General features: G+C 42.4%; 1 protein-coding gene across 1 annotated transcript; it reads left to right on the forward strand.

Moving 5' to 3' along the window:
• The first annotated feature begins 1,392 nt into the window (after nt 1-1,392).
• SLC5A12 (solute carrier family 5 member 12) lies at nt 1,393-18,385 on the forward strand. The gene is made up of 15 exons (XM_067296236.1): nt 1,393-1,749; nt 3,397-3,462; nt 4,949-5,000; nt 6,630-6,697; nt 8,204-8,358; nt 9,433-9,573; nt 10,629-10,758; nt 11,137-11,225; nt 13,027-13,139; nt 14,838-14,905; nt 15,323-15,409; nt 16,059-16,237; nt 16,330-16,433; nt 16,652-16,773; nt 18,155-18,385. Exons 1-15 carry the CDS (start codon nt 1,393-1,395, stop codon nt 18,311-18,313), a joined length of 1,890 nt encoding a protein of 629 aa, XP_067152337.1. The 3' UTR covers nt 18,314-18,385.
• The last annotated feature ends 1,453 nt before the right edge of the window (nt 18,386-19,838 follow it).

Below are 19,838 nucleotides of genomic sequence, written 5' to 3' on the forward strand. Positions count from 1 at the left end.
CTTTCTCCTGAACAGAGAGGTGGGAATGCACAGAATTTCAGATCTAGAAACCCACTTATTTGGTGGTTATTGCTGACACAGCAAAAACATTGCAGTTTGTTGATGATTTAAGGAGGACAGGTGGGGGGCACCCACCCCAACCCAAGACAGGGCTGGAGAGAAGCAGCCTTGCTGTTAGCGATTCACACCTGGGTTGCCACGCAGCTCGCGATTATCTCTGGAACGGACCACTGACCCTCCTCCCTTCCAGCGGGGCTGTGACCAAAGACCCTATTTCTTCATAAAAGCTTATCCTTGAGTACCACAAGTTAGCACCTGCTTCTTTTGGAAATGTATCATTCTGGTGTAGGCTGATGTAACATGAGTATTTATTATTTACTTAAAAAAAAAAAATCCAAGGAGAACTCAGTTAACTGAATTCTACAAGTTATCCCAAAGATGAAGTTAAGGACAGTGTTGCCTTATGCGCTGCTCTTTGACCCTCTTCTCCTGCAGATCCAACCAAATCATACACAGAGCACTTAAAATAGACACCTCTTCACAGCACACAGCTTCAGCTCCACAACATGAACCCATATTAGCTATAACTAAAATTGCCACTAACAGCAGACAGTGAAAAATCAGTTGCTAAATGGAAGTCATTCACAAACCTAGGTGTTGCACAACCTATATTTTTGCTCATCTGGAGATCCCTTAGGTACCCAAACTCATTATGTTGCCTAGGCTGGACTACCAAGGGGGAAATGCAATAAAGTTACCTTGAACCGTTAAACACTACGGTTCTTTATGGCAGTCTGAACTTCCAGAGAGTCCATCAAAGAGCACATTTAATCACAAAGAACAATTCTGAACCCTATTGCTGGTGTTCAAGTTTAGATTTTAACCATATGAAAGAATTGCTCCTTTGAAAATATAGACCCACCAGTAAAGGTCATCGGTCTGTATGCAAAGTCTTCCTTCATTTCTCCCTCCTCCCTTTTTTATATTACTCTCATTTTATTATTTAAAAACGCTGAGAGGTTAGAAAAGAGGCAGATCAAGTCAATGTGCCAAGGTAATATTTAACCTTAAATTAAGACCTCACAGATAAAAGGGAGCATACTAAAGATTTCTCAGATAAGTTCCCCAGTCCAGCCAGCCTGAGAGAAATATCAGTAGTGCTAGGGTCTAAGTGCATATAGCACCTTCCTAACTCGGTCTAAGCATTTTTTTTTTTCCCTGCCTAGAAGTGAACTGGATTAAAAAAAATCTCATAGCTGGATAGTCTTCCTTTTTTATTATTTGTCATTGATAACCTACAAAACCATCTTTGCTGTCAGAGAATTAATCAGTTCAGAGCAACTGATACAGAAACCCAGAGTCCTTCTCCCAGAGAACTATCCATCGGGTGCCATGTCCAACTTCGTAGCTCCAGAAATCAAAAAATTTGCGCCTTGGGACTATGTTGTTTTTGCAGCACTATTTTTAGTATCTGCCAGCATTGGAATCTTTTTTGCAATTAAAGAGAGGAAAAAGAAAAGTTCAAAGGAATTTTTGGTGGGCGGCAGGCAGATGACATGTGGACCGATAGCCTTCTCTCTCACATCCAGCTTCATGTCAGCAGTAACAGTTCTGGGGACACCATCTGAAGTTTATCGCTATGGGGCATCCTTCATTCTTTTCTTTCTTTCATATACGCTTGTCATCATCTTTACTTCTGAACTTTTTGTACCTGTATTTTACAGATCTGGCATTACAAGTACTTATGAGGTGAGTAAAAAAAGATTATTATAGCATAAAAATCAGTTTATCAAGTATTTTGCTATTTCTAGAGAAATCTATGGCAAAAGACTTTTTCTGCAATAATTTACAAAACAAATATATCAATACATGATTTTTTTGATTTTTTTGTAAACAAGTTGATTATACAATCTAGTTATTTGTATTTCATAAGCTGCAGGCACAAATAAAGGATCAGCGGTGCTGCTATGCACACATAGCAAAGAAAAGAGTTTACAGAGTAGTACAAAATATGTTACAACTGGAAAATAATTAAAGTGCCTGCTAGATGCTTTTGATCTCAAATAACTTTTTCACTCTGTTTTAGAGTGCGACTATTAAAGAGGGACTATAAGAACAAAATTCAGGATCCAATTTCAAATTTGGTCTAGATCCAAGGATTTGGACCAGTTACTCTAGAAGTGGAACACATTATTTTCTTCATACAAGAGCTCATCAGCTGGAGAGAAAAAACAACCAACCAAGCGCCCCCAGTAGCTGTGCTGCTGTTAGAGGGACACAGCACGCAGCCGCCATCACCCACACATCACAGAACACTGGGCAGCTTTTGGACAACTGGGGCTGCTGTTTAGCCACTTGAACCAGCTGCTGCAGATGTGGTGGTTTTGGTTTGTGGGCAGTTTCCTGGAAGGGAGCGTGGGGCGAGCAGAGCCCTCCCGGGGGCCAGCAGTTCCCGGCAGCAGAGGTTGCTCACGCTCTCACAAGCCCAGCGCCAAGGAGGAGCTTCACAACTCCGCCTGGGTACCGGGAAATATTTCAGTTGCAGGCTGGGAAAAATTAAAACTGACCATCTATTCCAGCTGTCAGAAGTAACTGTATTTTCTAGCTGGTTTAGGTTCAAGATCGAAGAACAAATCACTTATTTTAACCACTGAAAGTTTCATTGCAGTCAGAGGGTCCCTTCAAGCATGCCTGAAAATGACTTTGCTGACTTCATGAGTTATTTTTAGAAACAGATCAAATTATGCGAATGAGTTACTTATTTTACGGCAAACTGTGGGGCTTACCGAGCAAGAGATAAAGATTAACATGAACAAAATTAATAAGAAAGACGCTATATTCAAAGTACTATGCCTAAAGTCTTCTGAAAGACAGAACGCCTATGCAGTTTGTACGTAGTGTCCACGAGGCAGCGTACACAGTAGCACTGCCCAAGGGGAAACTCACAGGGTCGAAGATGGCTTGAGGTTAGCAGTGTATATTTAACTTTTTGGTCATTTCTGCAAAGAGACTTCAGGTGGTGACTCAGGCCTAAGACCTGGAGCACCTGCTCCACCAACTGCTGTAGCCACTGTGGAAGTCCAACTATCCCATTGCTCTAGTAGATGAGCTCACATCTCCTATTCATACAGTCAGTTATTCCCAGTACAAAACAGGTATTGAATACAGCAGCCCAACACATAATGTCAAGTACATCCCACTGATTAGAAGATTTCTCAAATGTAATTATCTCTACCAGTAAGAATAATCATGCACCCTAGTTTACTAGTCATAGCAGTAATGTCAGCTGTGTGTAATTGTACTTGGGAAGCAAGCTGCTACTCAGGGCAGACAGGAGGTTAATAGCTGTGCACAGCTGCTACTTGTGCAATTTACTGCATCTCCTCTTTTTCCTAGTATTTGGAGTTAAGATTTAACAAAATGGTCCGTTTTGCTGCAACGTTGATCTACATCCTGCAGACGGTAAGACGACATTGCCTATTTTTTCATGATAATTTCACTTAACATTTATTTTGAAGCACTCAACTCAGACTCAACTCCCCCCACCCAAGAGCAATTTTAATTTTTTTCCCCCCCCCTTAATTTTTCCAGCTGGACTGTGAATGTTAAGAAAGCGGTTGCTTTCCTACCTCCTAGCTTCTTCCTACTTACAGTTAAAAAAAATTTCATTGTTGCCTGTGACATTTGGAAGCAGTACTGCACTTGCACAGCTTCTCACATTCTTGGCCTCATTATATTTCCTTGAAGTCTCTCTCCTTCCAAGAAAATTGAGCATATATATATAATACACACACATTATATATATATATATATATATATATATATACACACACACACACACACATATATATATTTTTTTTTTGTGAGAGAACCTACAAAAGCTGCGCTGGGCACATTTACGTCTGCAGCTCACTGGCTACATGCCCAGGGAGAAGCTCTCCCATTAGGGAGGCAGCGCAGCCCCGCGATGCTCCTCTTGGGGGGTTTGCTCCCAGCAGAGGCGAGCGCCAAGAGGCAGCACCCATCCCTGGTGCCTCCCAGGCAGCTGGAGGGATTTGGGCGGGACACGACTGTGACTCCTTGGAGAGCTGCCCTGAGTGATGGGGCCACAGGGATGAAGCCTGACACCTATAGGGACAGAAATTGCTGCTTGACTCTTATTGACTGCATTTATTGACTGCTTTGCATTGCCATCAAACACTGACTAGCCGGTCCACACCCCTGTGCGTGATAAAGTAAACAGTAATGCTCCTGGCTCACGAGTGGTGAAGCTGAGTGAGCAGAGACTGACTTTACTTACCCAAAAGCACTTAAGGAGCTGGACAAGGCACTATGGTAGACATCAAATAGCTTTTTGTCTTTTGATTTGAAAGTTCACCAAGTTTCTCAGAAGATTTTAATAGTGTTTGATGGAAAATTGGGAAGTTGGAACATTTGTCTCTCTTTCTACATTAATTCCATTTAATTAGTACCAAAAGCGTTAGCAAGAGATTCAAAAGTTTATTTACTTTCAGGTTTTGTTTCCCCCCTCAATTCTGCCACAACATATGCATGAAAGGCATTGAGTTAACTATTCTAAGAGGGATTAAAAGGAAACCAGGGAAGATTAATTTCCAAGACCCAATGTGAGTTTTTTCTGCATCACTGTTTGTGTTTTACTGAGAGCTCCTCTCTCTATTTGAGTAGTGTAGTCTAGACATCTAATCATCTTAGCAATGGGAGAAATAAGAAATACACAGATAGACAGTGGTGGCTTAACTCCATCCAAAAGGAATTAAATGAAGGATTTTGATTTCGTAAAGGCTGAAAAAGAAACCCATATATGGTACAGTCTGATCTAAATTTTGCAAGTGGCCTCTAGCTCTGGTGCTTTGCTCCAAGCCGCTCTCTGAACAGAAGCCTTATCACTCACAGACATGGTTTTTCCATGAACTTTTTTCTCCTGCAGATCCTTTACACTGGAATAGTGGTTTATGCTCCATCACTGGCTCTCAATCAAGGTGAGTTTCCAGGCCAAACTACATGATTACCCAAAATAATCACATCATAAGACAAGCAGAATAACTGAAGCAGAGGAAAGTAAGAAGGCTAAAAAAAAAAAAAAAAAAAAAAAAATTCCTCAGCAGATCCATAGGAAGGTTTTTGCCTTCACCTAATAGTTCTGCATTTCCAACACTCCGGGTCTCTCCCTCACACTGGTACTGTAGCACAACTCTAGCATTTGTTCTTCTGTACTCAGTAACAGCCCAAAAGGGTTAGCAATGAAAAATTTCTCAACCTCCTGACAAAGTTCACGGTATGAGCAGCGACCCAAGACCGTGCTCTGTACTTTGGTTCCTTCCTACCCTGTCTGCCTTATGCTGCCAGCACTGTTAATGCTCATGGGACAGAGCTGAGATTTCTCTGTCTGAAAGTTTTGGTGACTGCCCGGCTGCCCACAGAAATGCAAAAGAGCAGAGGATGCTCTGCATCTCTAAAGCAGCAGGGAGCAGTTTCCTTTAAGGGATGACACCTACAGGCACCCTATATGTGCTGGGGAGTTTTGCTCCAGCTGCAATGCCATCTTTCAGGTAAGATGAAGGACAAGGCCCTGGAAGCAATGTTTATGTTTATAGATCCTATCGTATTTTCAACCAGATGTCTCATTCACGATCCCCTGGGCATAACTCCGTTCCCTGCAGCTGGAGTTGAATACTATCCTGCTCTCTGCACGCTTCTTTAATCAGCCTTTGGCAACCAGGAACACAGCATCTGTCGCAATAGCTGGGATTAATAAGTTTACAGCCATACAACATAAGGAATCAACATAAGTTCCTAAAGTAACCGATTTCCCTAAAATTGACTGGAAAGAGATTTGGAAGCTCTTTTCATAGTCCATCATCCGAGTCATATCTGGTTTGTCTAGTCTCACTGATATTCACCTTGCGCACAGTGCTGAGCTCCCTCCCTCTGGAGCCAGGCTGCCTTTTACGCAGCACTTGTTCAGAAGGTCATGTCCATTATTAAGCCAAACTAATTTTGCTACTAAGAGAACTTCTACAAATAGTATTGTCCTTACAAATTAAGCCTCATGGCAGAGATTTCAATATAAGCAAAAGTGAAATCTGCATATCTTATCTTACATACAGACTTTATGAAGCAAAATGAGCATGCAAAATTGTTTTAGTGCACAGTCAGCACAATTCTAAGGTTAAACTGTTCCTAGTTTCAGAGAACAGAACTTAGCTTTTTTCCTTAGGATTCAATGGAAATCTCCCAAGAACTTGGTTCCTCTGAAATTTATAATTGTCAGAACACAAAATCTTTCAGCAAAAGAAAATCCTGGACATGAAACAGAATGAAAGCATTGCTCATAAAATGATGTCCCATAAGAATGATGTTTTTTCTTTGTGTAATTATTTTGCTTATGAACTACTTTTCCACCCTTGAAAGGTAGTTAATCCCAATTTGCAAGAAAGCAACAGCGCAAAAAAGCATTCAGTAGTGTTAAGAACCTTGAATAACCCAGCAGAACTCCTAAGAGTCACAAAAGATTAAAATTAATAATTACTTCCATCCTACTAAGGGTAATAGATAGCTTTTCTCTTAATATCCTTTTGCTAACCATTTGGTTTTCTTTGGTTTCACAGTCACTGGATTTGATCTCTGGGGCTCTGTAGCTGCAACAGGAATTGTCTGCACTTTCTATTGCACTTTGGTATGTAACAGGCATCAGTGAATGGCTGAATACAGATTGTTAATGCAACCACCCCTTGTACCCAAAAGGCTGCAACAGAAGCGAGGCCGCTAAACATGGTTTGAGGGACTGTTTGCAATACTAGGACATAGAGATGAGTTTCTTTCAGATCCTAAAGTACAAAGATAAATCTATTTGGCAGGGGAAAAAAACAACTTTATTTCCTCCCAGATACTCCACTGAATATCTCAAGGTGTAAGTCAGACCAGCCTGAGGCAGAGTCCAGACATGCAGGTGAAAACCTTCCCTCACCATAGTAAGTCTTTTGAGAAGATTCTTCTCATCTTTTGCAAGTTATAGATGGAAAAACATAGTAGTGAAAAATTTGTCTCTGGTGTCACTCGGGATCAAGAACAGAGTGATAAACCGTAGGAAGCACACCTAACAGGGCTTCCAGGGAGCTTTACTGCTGAGTCAAAGCGACGCAAGACCTTCCCTGATGCACCTGTAAAAAGCTGGGGAAGTCAGTGAGCAATGGAAAAGAGGTCGGTGTCCCTGTAGGCACCGTATTCAAGTGTTCAAAAGCACCTAAGTGACTCAGTTGGCTTTCAGTGTACTTTTAAAATCAGAATTTCAAAAGTTTTAGCCCATATTTTGAACCTGGAAGATTATAGACATCCAAAGAGTGCCACAAACTGGAGCATATGAGTGTCTGTTTGGTTTATGACTTTGGATAGGACTTAGGACAATAATAAAAAGATAACCATAGCAGGGGAAGATAACCATAGCAGGGGAAGATAACCATAGCAGGGGAAGATAACCATAGCAGGGGGCAGAACACGTACATCTGTCTTTCACCTCCTATCAGGAAGTTAAGCCTGGAGGTGTGAGGGAGGCCTGGGGGTTCTCAGAAAAGGCTACTCCATCAGACCCCAATCACATTAAATAGCAAACAGACTGGCTAGGCTCTACAGTTTTTGTTACATTATTATTAAACAATTAAATCAATTAGTAATATTTCAATCAGTCCTTGTTGAAAACACTAATTATGCTTCTCTAACACATTTCATCAGATAGGAAATTAGCTATGGAAGAAAACTGAACTGAAGACTTTCTGGAGCTATTTTTCCTGTGTTGTTAGATTTACTGTGGACCCCCGAGCTCTGAAAATGTGTACTGAATGCTGTGGGAAGTACAAACATAGGCAAAGTTTTATTCCCCAAATTTCTATTGCATGCCACGGCATTTTCTTCAAATGCATATAAAGAAGGGGAAAAAAGCATTTGATTGGAGGTCAAATATTCTTATATGACTGGGCAAATCATTTAGTCTCTGCCTCATTTTCTGATCTGCAAAATACAGCCTTTATGGGAGAATATAACAAAACTTTTCAAGGAAAGGCCTGTCTAATTTTCTAGCTGCTATGCATACAGCTTAGAAACTCCTGAGATGAGGTGTACTTTTACCTTTTACCGTACTCAATCAACAGAAAGGAAGATGGGAACATACAGTTTCTATTTGTTTTAGGGAGGATTAAAAGCTGTTGTCTGGACAGATGCCTTTCAAATGATTGTCATGGTGGTTGGCTTCGCAACAGTCTTAATCCGAGGGACTATTCTGAACGGTGGCCCGACCAACATCTGGCAGTGTGCCTCTGAAGGATCACGACTACACATATTTGAGTGAGAAAAACAAATGCTGTGGATTTTTTTCTTTTGGGGCATTCAATGTTTAGAAATACTGCTCTCACCATGCCAAAAATACTCAGGCCTGTTATATATTATGAATGAACAACTTCGATTCAGAAATCTATTTCTTATTTATTTTTTTTCCAGTTCTCAGGAACATAGTAAACCTTTCAGAACTTTACTTCTTCTATTGCCCTCTTTTAAGAAATCAAAACTCAAATGAACTGAAAAAGAGCTTTGCATATTTTTCTTTGCCTAGCTCATAACGTAGCACAATTACTCATTCCAATAGTATATTTATTTCATTCTCCATCTATAAGACTGACGCTTTATTTTAAATCCCCTCACCATATCTACTAGCAGTGCACCAATGCACTGGGATAACACACTGGTCTGGCTGTCTGCCGCAGTGACTGACAAGGTCATTGATCAAGGCAAGTCACTGATAAACACTAGCAGGAAGATCAAATGTCATCCGTTTTACATATTAAGATTAACAGAGTTGTAAAGAAGACAGAAGGAAGAACTTCAACTACACTGGTTAGAATTACTGAGTAATGAAGAGGAAGAAAAAAAAAAAAACACCAAAAAACACTGCCGATGAAGCCATTTCTTGTAATAGAGATAACATATGATGGTGATATAACTAAGAGCGTTTAGGCAATTTTTAGAGTTTAGTATGTGGCTTTCTCCCTGCTGAGATCAGGTTCATAGATGTGATAGCTTGCAAGTCTATTGGTGGGATATAAAAGAGATTTGGAATTTGAGCATAATAAGCCTTATAAATATGATTTATTTTCATTACTTAGCCCTGTGATTGGATCTGAATGATACATATTTATCTTGATTTGATAATAACATGATGCAGTATAAAAATAAAAACAAAACAAAACCACCCTCCCCCCTCACACACACCAGCTGTTATCTGTATGGTAAAACTGTGTTACCAATGCAGTAATTTTGATTATAATATAATAGACCAGATACTCCTGAAAGATCAGACAGCTCTTGGTGAATAAAGGTGCGTTTAAACAAGTGAACCGAGTTGCTTCTCTGCCTGCCTTCTAGCTTCGATGTGGACCCTCTGAGACGACACACCTTTTGGACGATAGTGGTCGGGGGAGCTTTCACGTGGCTTGGCCTCTACGGAGTTAACCAGTCCACGATACAGAGATGCATCTCTTGCAAATCAGAAAAGCATGCAAAACTGTAAGTTACCTAACTTTAAACTCGCCTAGCAATCAAATCTACTGATGTGGAATTATACTGACAGCCTGTCGGTTATGTTAAATAAAAATAGGGATCCCATTGGGTGGTCATAAGCTGCTAGAAAGATTTCCAGAGTGTTTTGACAATTTTACTCCCTCTGGCTCTAGATGACATGAGTAAATAAATAAAGAAAAATAAAGAAAAAGGGTTACCTATCTTACTCTTACAGTTTATTAATTTGGGGTCAGGCTGCCAAACTAGTCTTCAGAAACAGGGTATGGAAAAGACATCTACGTAGAAGAAGCACTGTCTACAGCATTCTCAGAAAAACATTCTTTCCAGAGTTGTATTTATGTTGTATTTTATTGGAAGTGGTTATTGATTTCACAGGGTACTACAGGGGAGGGAATCATCTAAATAAAGCAAGATCAAATACCCAACAGAAAATAGTTATAATCCATAGAGATGAAACTGGTGAAACTCCACAATATAGACATACAGGTCTCCAGCCCACTAGCTTAAGTTCAGCATTAGTTTGCACATAACCAGATGCACAATTTTATCAAATAACCAAACTTCTTCATATACCATATGCATATTACTTGGTTAAAATGTAAAAAGATAATTTTTTCCTTCCTCAAAGACATTTAAAAACCTTTAAACGCTTTTAAACACACTAGTTTTGATGATATTCTTTTTTCTTAAGTTATGATGAATGAATATTCACATTATATGAATTGACCCTGTTGAAATTCAATCTCTGAAAACGTTTGGGAGTCACAACAGCAAGAATGGCAGTGATACCAAGCCTGAAAAGCCCTCCGGGCACCAGCAGTACTGTGTCGAACTGGAACCAGCTCCAGCGAAAGAGCTGGAATTAGCTTGCATTGAAGCTACTAGCATTTTGCTGCACACTTTCTTACCCTGGGGAGACATTTAAGAAGTTCTATACCTAGCTTTGATTAAGGCCTCTCTCAAAAAAGTTCAAAATAAGTAACCACTAACAGCTTTTCCACATACATCTTGTATTAAACAGGATTTCTCTTTCTTTCTAGGGCACTTTACCTCAATTTATTGGGACTTTGGATAGTCCTGGTGTGCGCAGTATTTTCTGGTTTGGTGATGTATTCACATTATAAGGATTGCGACCCTTGGACTGCTGATTTCATTTCAGCACCTGATCAGGTACAGACAGAGATTATTTTGATTAAGTGCTGTTTTGGGCCCAGACATAGCATGCATAACCACCACATAAGGTTTGTGGGAAACTGCGTGTCCTTTCAGCTCCACAGGTGCTGAAGTGGCTGCTGGATCAGGGCTAGGACACGTCCTTTCTGGCAGTCTGCTAGTATTAACATGACTGAGGAGTTTCACAGAACGAAACCCTGTTCTCTCAAAATCAGAGATATCTTGTTAGATGCCAAAAAAACAAAAACAAGCAAAACAAAACAAAAAAAAAACACACCCAAAAAACCCAGAGTTTTGCAGCAGCTGCTCTTCTCCCTCAACCCAGAAGAACCTCAGCTAACTTTCTGTGTCGCTCTTGTGTTTCTTTTACCCCAGCTTATGCCATATTTTGTTATGGACATTTTTTCTTCGATGCCAGGAGTCCCAGGACTATTTGTTGCCTGTGCATTCAGTGGAACACTAAGGTCTGTGAATCTGAAACGACACTTCAGCTACGTGCCATTGATTTTTTGAACAGCCAGATCGGGGTCAGCATGTGAAATACTAGGAAGTGCTTTGCTGTTCTTCTTAGCATGCTCTGGGGGGGGGGGGGGGGGGAAGGCAGTAGTGCTTTGCTGCATCACTTTATGTTCATGACAAAGTTTAGCTCCACTTCACCAATATCTTTTTACCCCAAATGCATTATCAACACAAACAAAAAGGTAGAAAAAAACTGAAGAAATATCAGTTCTCTTAAACAAAACAAAAACACTCTTCTTCTGTAAATAACTTTGGAGCCGTTCAGGATGAAATTGCTTTTATTTAACCCGATTGCCATAACACCATGGTTAGTAATAGAGAGCTTGTTAGCAAGCCTGTCTGTACCTAAACACAGAATTAAATTTGGAAATAAGAAGCCTACCTAGAAAAGTTTTAGGAGCTGTCTGCTCTGCAGGGTGGTGCTGCAGAGTATTGTATCTTCTACAGGCCAAACATCAATACTTACTGTGACATTAAAGAGAGAGATTTAAGTTCACAGTGGCATTAGACATAGATTAGAGGCAGAGACAGTCTCCCATAGGCTATCCTAAAATGCTCTCATCTGGAGAAAGAGTAAGGCAAGCAAGAACTGTCAATAGAGGAAAAAAAACCACACAAAAGCCCCTGGCTGATCCCAGAAGGAGACTAAGAGAACAGAATAAAGGGAACTGAGTACCAAATATTTTGCTATAGGTCTTGATACTGCAAGATCCTACTTGCTAAATATTTTAATCAGATTGCATAACTCACCTAGCTGCAAAGACTATCTGTATTTCAAACTATTCCTTTTCTACTTTTAAGTTATGTGAGAAAACAGAATAGGCATTTTGTGGCAGTATAGTGCATGCAGTTAAATGCACTGTCTCTGGAGTAAGCTCTGCTGCATCTAGGAGTAAGTCACACCCTTGAGACAGGTGCTGATCCTCTCCAGTGTATAAATTCAGAGAAACATCATGAAAATCAGAGCCATAATCCTGCAAATCCAAAGATGATTTTTCTTGTTACTGAATCTTCAGATTCTTTCACAGAACTCAGACAGAGAAAATTGGAAACCAGGAGCTTTAGCTACATATGCTTCAACCTCATAAGGATGATAAAATTATGTCCCAAATAATAGTTATTGTCTTATGGTATTCGCACACTGTCCATAACGTATTATAAATTCACAGACCGGACTAGTTCATAACCTCCAGGCAGCCTTTGGAAAGTCTCTTCAAATAAGGCCCCATTTGCTAACATGTTTTCAGGAGGAACAGGGTATCACTAGTGGTCACTGCACACCCTTCGGCTTGTAACAACCCAACACCTTTATCCTGCAGCACTGCAATATTCTGAAGGTCTTTGCAGCTTCATGGACTGAAGGGCCAGTTAGGACGTGTAGTGACAGTTTCTGTCTGAAATCAGCATGAAGCAGGGCCCCTAGTAACTGCAGGAGGAACAAAAACCATCCCCACAGCAGCAGCTTCCCTCGTCAGACACAAGACTTTTCCTAAGCTATATCTTCGTAAAAGCCAGGGACAGAAGTAAGCTGTTAAATTTAACCCTTGCTTCCCAAAGACATTAGTTGACTCCCATCCTCAAATTCCCTAAATCCCCAGTGACACCTCTTTCATTCAGAAAGCTACTGTTTAATACTGTAAAACAGGTAGTTCTTTATGTTGAACAAGAGGCAGCATTTCTCTATAGATACATTTTTTTCAAGATTGTTTTGCTTTATATTTATATCCTTGTTTTCTCCTTTTACAGCACAGTGGCCGCAAGCATTAATGCTTTAGCAACTGTTACTTTTGAAGACTTGGTCAAGAAATTTTTCCCAGGCATCTCTGAGAAGAGGAGCACATGGGTCAGCAAAGGCTTATGTAGGTACCTTGGGTGGAATCGATTTGGTTAAAGGAAAAGGTTTTCTCCCCTCCTGCCCCGCTTAGCTGCTATTACTGTAGCAGAGTAGAGCAGGATTTCATACACTTTAGCGAGGAGCTGTATTGCCTTAATCCGTCTGCTTGGTCGACGTAGAGAAGAGCAGGTTTCTCTGGGGAGGCAGGCACCAGCCCGTGACCCGAGCCACCACGGGCAAAGCCCCCCCCGCCCCGTCACCGAAGCGAGGAGCCAGCAAGGGGAGGCCCTCCACCTAAGCCCCTCGCCCAAGTAATTACAAGCAGTACTGAGCTAACTGAACCGACTTTTAGTTATGCGACAATACTGTCTACAGATACTTGAAAAACCACATAGTGGAGCTGCCAAGTCTTCATATTGCAAACCCGGGAAACTCATTAATGAGCCGTGAACTAGACAAACACACACGATAGCGACAGGGTCGCGCGCTCTTCCTGGGAGCAAAGCGAAGGACCGCCTTGCTGGGACTGACTTTGCACTATAAATAAAGCTATAAAAGTTTAAGCTATCCTATAGTTAGAGGACTAAAATAAAGGAGGGGAGGGACCAGGAGGCCTGCTGCTGGCTTGCAGAAGCCTGCGCATTATTTGCGTAGGACGAGGAAAATTTATTCCTCAGGAACAAACTCGCTCCGAGAGCGGTCCTGCAACCGGTCGACGCCAGCGTCCATACCACTACTTAAGAAACGCACTTCTGCTTCCAAAGCCTCCATAGGAGCATAACTGCTGGCAAATGTGTGGGATGAGCCTCAGCCTGAGGCTTCAGTAAAGCCAAGCACAGGCACTACTACCTTGTACAGAAACAAATATAGGCTGTAGTGAGCAACAGCTATGTCAAAATCCTTTGGGAAGTTCTAGTAACATGTTTCCTGTGCCAAAAGCACTGGGGAACTCTCTGGAAACTTCTTTATAATGCAAAAACAGTATTAGTGTAGTTATTGCTATATTAATCTGCAGCAGTATTACTACATACTATTACTTTACAGTATTACCAAAGAACTTTTCTATTCAAACTTAGAGGATCATGTAGGGCAGGTTGTTCAGTTTTTCAGAAGAAAAAAAAAAAAAAAAAGAAAATCAGTAAAAAAGCTGAAGGAGACAATAAAAACAAAGCAAATATCAAAACATGAGGGGTCTGAAGTGATCCGAGTTTCCAGGACAACTTTGCAAGTGTTGTAATAGATGTCATAACCTCTTACTGATGGTTGTAAAGTTCCTGTAAGCGCCAAACCAATATTCCCTCTGTTCCTGCAGTTTGCCACTTATTTCTTAGTTTTTGCGCTCAGGACCTAGCAAGTCATTTTTATCTCCTAAAACAAGCTGTGCCAGCACATAAGATGAGTTCAGTCATCTTGACTTAAAATTAATACTTAGAGAGTGCTGCGTAAAGCAAAGTTAAAACCGGTGTCAAATGAAGAGAACTGTTTTGTGTATCACTGCTTAATTAATTCAACCAGATCATTTAAAAGTGTTATTTAAAGGCACAGAGGCGGAAACATTTCTGCACGAGATGTCCTTCCCAAGTTAGATTCACTGCCAAATCCTGTTTTGCAAGAGAAGCGACGGGAGGCCGCGGGGCAGCCGAGGGCTGGCGGCAGGCGCAAGCGCCCCGCGCGCGTCCCGTGTCCCGCGGGGGCTGCGGGCCTCACGGCGGCTCTCTTGCAGGTGTGCTCTTCGGCGCGCTGTGCACGGCCATGGCGGCGGCCGCCTCGCTGCTCGGAGGCGTCGTGCAGGTACCCGGCCCCCCGCGAACGCGACGCGCGCTCCTTCGCTGCGGTCCGCCGTCCCTTCCCCGCTTCATGCCGCTTTCCCTGGGCGCTCGGTGCGGCAGCGCGCGCCCGTCAGAGCCCCCCTCGGTGGCAGGATCTGGCGCTCTGCTGCTGGGGTTCCCGGGAATTTGTCTGGGCACTCGCACCTTCCTGCCTCCTCTATCGAGGTGATTAACTAAGAGCATCCTTAAAGAGTTTCCTCCCTAGCCACTTGCTCACAGTTGGGATAAAACGCTGACTGCGATTCTTTTCCTCTTTAACCGAACACTGAAATTAGCCATCCCTTTGCCACTAAAAATCACATTTAATTTAAAAATTAAAAATGAGACTTGCTCAGGCTTTCTCCAGCTCCTGCACTAAGCTTGCGCCTCTCCCCTGCAGGCCTCCCTCACCATCCACGGCATGTGCGGGGGGCCCATGCTGGGGCTCTTCACCCTGGGAATCATCTTTCCTTGCGTTAACTGGAAGGTAAGAAAAAGCCCAGTCGTTCTCTGAAAGGAAACCTCTTGGTGTTGCCTGGTTAAAACTCCCTCTTTAAAGTTGTGTTGTTTCTCCGATTTAGACTGCAGGCTGGTTTTTTTTAGAATTTAGAGCCTGAGGAGGGTTTAGAGGTGCCTGTTCACTGCCTGAATTTAACTCTACTGAACAGTAGCATAATTAGATCCACATTTCTGTGCTTCTTTTTTTCTGAGCTCCTTCTCTTATTAACATAATTAAAGATAGGAAAAAAAAAAAAAAAGGAAAGAAGAGAGCCCATCAGCCTATATTCCTGTTGAGCAGCACACGATGCTTTCGGTTGCTCTGCCTTTGCCCAGTCAGGCAGAAGAGAAGACAAGACCATTTCACACTGCCTCACGCACAGTCCCATCACCCTTCTCCAGAAAGAAAACTGAACCCCACAACTTCAGTTTTAATCATCACAGTTTTGTTTCAACTCCGATTGCTAGAGGGCAATAAATCACCATGTTTCACAGTTCAGCCAAAGGAGAATACAATTGATTTATACTGACACAAACCAGGATCACATAAGATCATAGCAAACCTTCTGTCACCTAATTCACCCTTACAGAGATGCACTTTGGTTATCTCTAACTATCTCTCTTCTATATCTTCCCAGGGCGCGATCGGAGGCCTCTTAACCGGGATCACATTAGCTTTTTGGGTTGCAATTGGCTCTTTCGTTTACCCTGCACCCTCGGCCAAGGCCATCCCTCTGGACCTGTCCACGGTGGGCTGCACGCTAGCTAACAGCACCAACGCGCTCACCACCGCAGCTCCCACCACAGCGCCAGCCAGGTATTTTCCCACAGCCACGAGACAACACAGACGTACCTGGTGGATAACTGCTGTCATCAGCTGCTCCATCATCTCCTGCCATGTTTTCACAGGCCACTGCTGGCAGACACCTGGTATTCCCTGTCCTACCTGTACTTCAGTGCCATCGGCTGTCTCGGGTGTGCTGCTGCAGGGCTGCTCATCAGCTTTGCCACAGGTTCATTTAATCCCAAATTTGGTTTTGCCCCAGAACACGGCTCAGCTGAGCTCCCAGTAACCCCCCACCCCCACCCCAGCGGCTTGTAAAGCAGAGCTGCACTAACGAGCACCTGGCTGGTGTCCTGCTCACCCGCACTTGCGGGCTGAGGCACTCCAAGCCTACATCTGCTTTCCCCATGGCGTCACATATCATTAATCACTGTTTTGCCCTTTCAGGACCCAGTAAAGGAGAAGATATTCCACCAATCTTAATTAAGCCAGTGTGCAACCTGTTTTGCTTTTGGTCTAAGAGGCTCAAAACTTTATGCTGGTGCGGCGTGCAGCACAGCAGCAAAGACGTGAGTATTTTAAAAGGTCAGGTCAGCCCTGCCTGGACTCCGAGGGAGGGGTGCACGTACGCACACATATGTGTGCAAGCGTGCATACCATGCAGAGACACAACTACACCAACAAGTTTTCACCATTTGTTTCTAAAAATCACGCAAGGGCTCTTTGTAGGAATCACACAGTGGAAACGAGGAGAGCCAAACCTTCCCCCACCACTTCGGTCAATAATAGGTTACATATTTTCGCTGTCTGCTAGTGCACAAGGAATTGCAGCCTCTAGAGGCAAACAGCCCTTGGACAACCAGCAGCCTGTGAACGCGGGGGCTGGCCGTCCTCCCCCGGCCCCAGCCCAGCTGAGACCCGGGGCGACACCGCACTTTACACCTGAGAGGGGAGTCCAGCACGCTGCTGCTCCGCGCGCCCAGCCCAGGCTCCGGCGGGAGCAAGAAGGTGGCACCCGGCGCCTCTCCAGCCCTCGCGGGAGGCCGCGGCGCTTCGTAGCTCATTAACGAGCCATGACGGACGAGCACCTCCTTTCCTTGCACTGGTCTCACAGCTGGCATAGAAACAAAGTTGTTCCCTCTTAGCAAAATCTGCTCGGTTTACAGAAGTAAGAGGAAAAAAACCTATGTTTTCAGCTGCTTTAGGCTAAACTACAAGTATCTTTAAATCTGGAAAGCAATCTTCAGACTACAAGGCTCACCGTGTTCGGCGCTAACGTAGAAAGTGTCTCGCCCCACTCAGCTCGCATTAAATTTGACAGTGGCAGGATGGTTCAGTTTGGAGAGTGGTTGTGTCTCTAGATTTGCTTCAGCTGCTTCCTTGGGCTTTCAGGTCTCCAACAGAGACTTCCTTTAGAATTTTTCTAGAGAAAAGAAAGGATCCCCATGTTAATAAAAGTAGCAAAATAAAAATCACATATGCCTTAATCCCTTTATATTTACTTGAAATATAAAATAATAACGTCAACCAAGTAGTTGCAATGTGAAACACTGAGGCAAGTATAGGTCAGACCAAAAAGACAATCCATTAAAATGCAGATAAACATGCTCGTGAAAAATCAAATTTAAGTGATTTGAAACATACCCAGAACACATTTCAGAGCTTGTACATGAACAGAGGAGGTGTGAGAAACTGGTTTTGCCGCTTTTGTTGCTTTTGCCAAAGACTTTCCATGGGGGAATGGGAAAATCAGTGATTGGGGGGGAGTGGGGGGAACTGTGTATGGCTGTGGATCTGAGAGTCATTTTACATAGTCAACTCTTCAGATTTCTATGAGAAAGGATGTCAAAACTTCAAAATGCAACAAGATACTTTTTAGTGAGTATTAAAATGCAGTGAATAACTCACTCTTCAAACTCTTGTGGTTTTTTTTTCCATTCTTTTTTCCAGGTGGACTTTGAAAACAATATGTCTAAAGTTATTGCAAAGAAAACTGAAACAGATGACACATTCCAGAACAAAGCTGAGAAAGAAAACCAAAGCCAGTTACCTGGTTACAATCCTGAGGAAAAATCCTATACCAATATGAGCATAGAATCTCGCCTGTAGAAGCTGAGGGACAAGGGATGTTTAATCAAACTTTATTTCTCCAGCTTCAGAAATGAAGAACTCTTTTTATTGCATTTTACCAGCCTGTAGATGACTAATGGAGGCCAATTGCTCTCTATAGCAATAAAGGTAGATTTTTATTTATGACTTTCATGATGGAACTGGGAAATCATAAGACAACGGGGTTTTGGAAGCACTACTATTTCAGAAGAAACGTTTCATGCATATCATCATGGGAATTCCTATTAGGAATTAGCTGCAATATACCTATATCATACTCGCTGTTCAGTAGCTAGTCATTTAAGGGACATGTGCAAAGGTGAACTTTAGATGGAGCAGGACCTCAGGTGACTTTCTAGGGTCTCTCACTAAGGTGAGGTTGTGGAGGGCACGCTCTCCACTGCTTACCGCAGGAGCCACGGGGCGAGGAGGGAGGCTGGGGCAGCTACTCTGGGCCTGTTATTAGGTATTGCAGAAAGTCTCCGTACAGGGCTGTTGTATGGACAAACTGGTCTTTTAAAGACTAATTCATGCTTGCTTCCTCTGTGGGACTGAGAAACACTCTTCATAATGACTTACTCTAAGCTATAGGAGAGAGTAACAGATTTTACTTTGAATTCAGGATAGTTCTTTATCTGTGTTTTGGACACACATCCTTTCAGCTTGAGAAGATTAGAGACTTTTTTTGGTTGAATGTTTGTATGTCTGGGGCTTTTTGAGTTGCAAAATCCATCTACTAACTCTATGCAATAAAGAAAAAAACCCACCCATTTGATGATGCCACCTAATAGAAAAGCCATACTGAGTTTTGAAAAAAGGCTCATGATTAGGCACAATAATGTCACCAGCCTTGGAAGAATGTGCCTACTCCACTAAATGCTCTGTTCCAGTGAAACACATTTCCTCTGAAACTTGCCAGCGGTAAATCAAATTCAGCAGGTCTTGTCTTACCTCTCAGCTTGATAAGCTTCTGGACGTAGTTTTTGGGTGAACATAAATGTTTTTGAACAAAATTCACAATTAAATGAAACAGACTAAGTAAGAATATCAAAGAAGACTAAGAAAAGTTAGGGACCCAGCTGATACTCAGCTCATATTGCTTTGAAGATCCGAACCTTTGCTTTTATTTTACCAGTGACCACCTTTAGGGTGTAGATATAGGACAGCCTGGTCCTTGAAGTTGCTTCCCCTTTCTGTGTTCATGCCCCATCTCCAGGAATAGCCCCAAGATATTCAATCAAAGAGCAGAAATAACACGGTGTAAAATAACACTACCTTGCTTGTGAATGACAGTTTGCCAACAAACTGACAGATGTTATTTATGTGAATAGCTTTTAGGTGACATTTGCAACCTCCTGAAAGCATCCATGTCCGGTGGCTGACAGCCTGTCACTGGCCTGTCTTGCTCCCTGGTCACACTTCCATCCCCAAGGGGCTGGTGTGGGAGAGCTGGAGACTTGCTCACTGATACTGTTATATCCATTACATTACATGGCCACACACGTTATCTCTTAGGTTGTACTAA

This window comes from Apteryx mantelli, chromosome 4 (genome assembly GCF_036417845.1).
Source record: "Apteryx mantelli isolate bAptMan1 chromosome 4, bAptMan1.hap1, whole genome shotgun sequence".
NCBI lineage: Eukaryota > Metazoa > Chordata > Aves > Apterygiformes > Apterygidae > Apteryx > Apteryx mantelli.

Bases quoted from the DNA above. Each gene is read 5' to 3' on its own strand.
- SLC5A12 (XM_067296236.1), top strand. From the start codon at position 1,393: ATGTCCAACTTCGTAGCTCCAGAAATCAAAAAATTTGCGCCTTGGGAC. The intron at 1,750-3,396 runs GTGAGTAAAAAA...TCTTTTTCCTAG, and splicing joins GCATTACAAGTACTTATGAG to TATTTGGAGTTAAGATTTAA. The intron at 16,774-18,154 runs GTGAGTATTTTA...TCTTTTTTCCAG, and splicing joins TGCAGCACAGCAGCAAAGAC to GTGGACTTTGAAAACAATAT.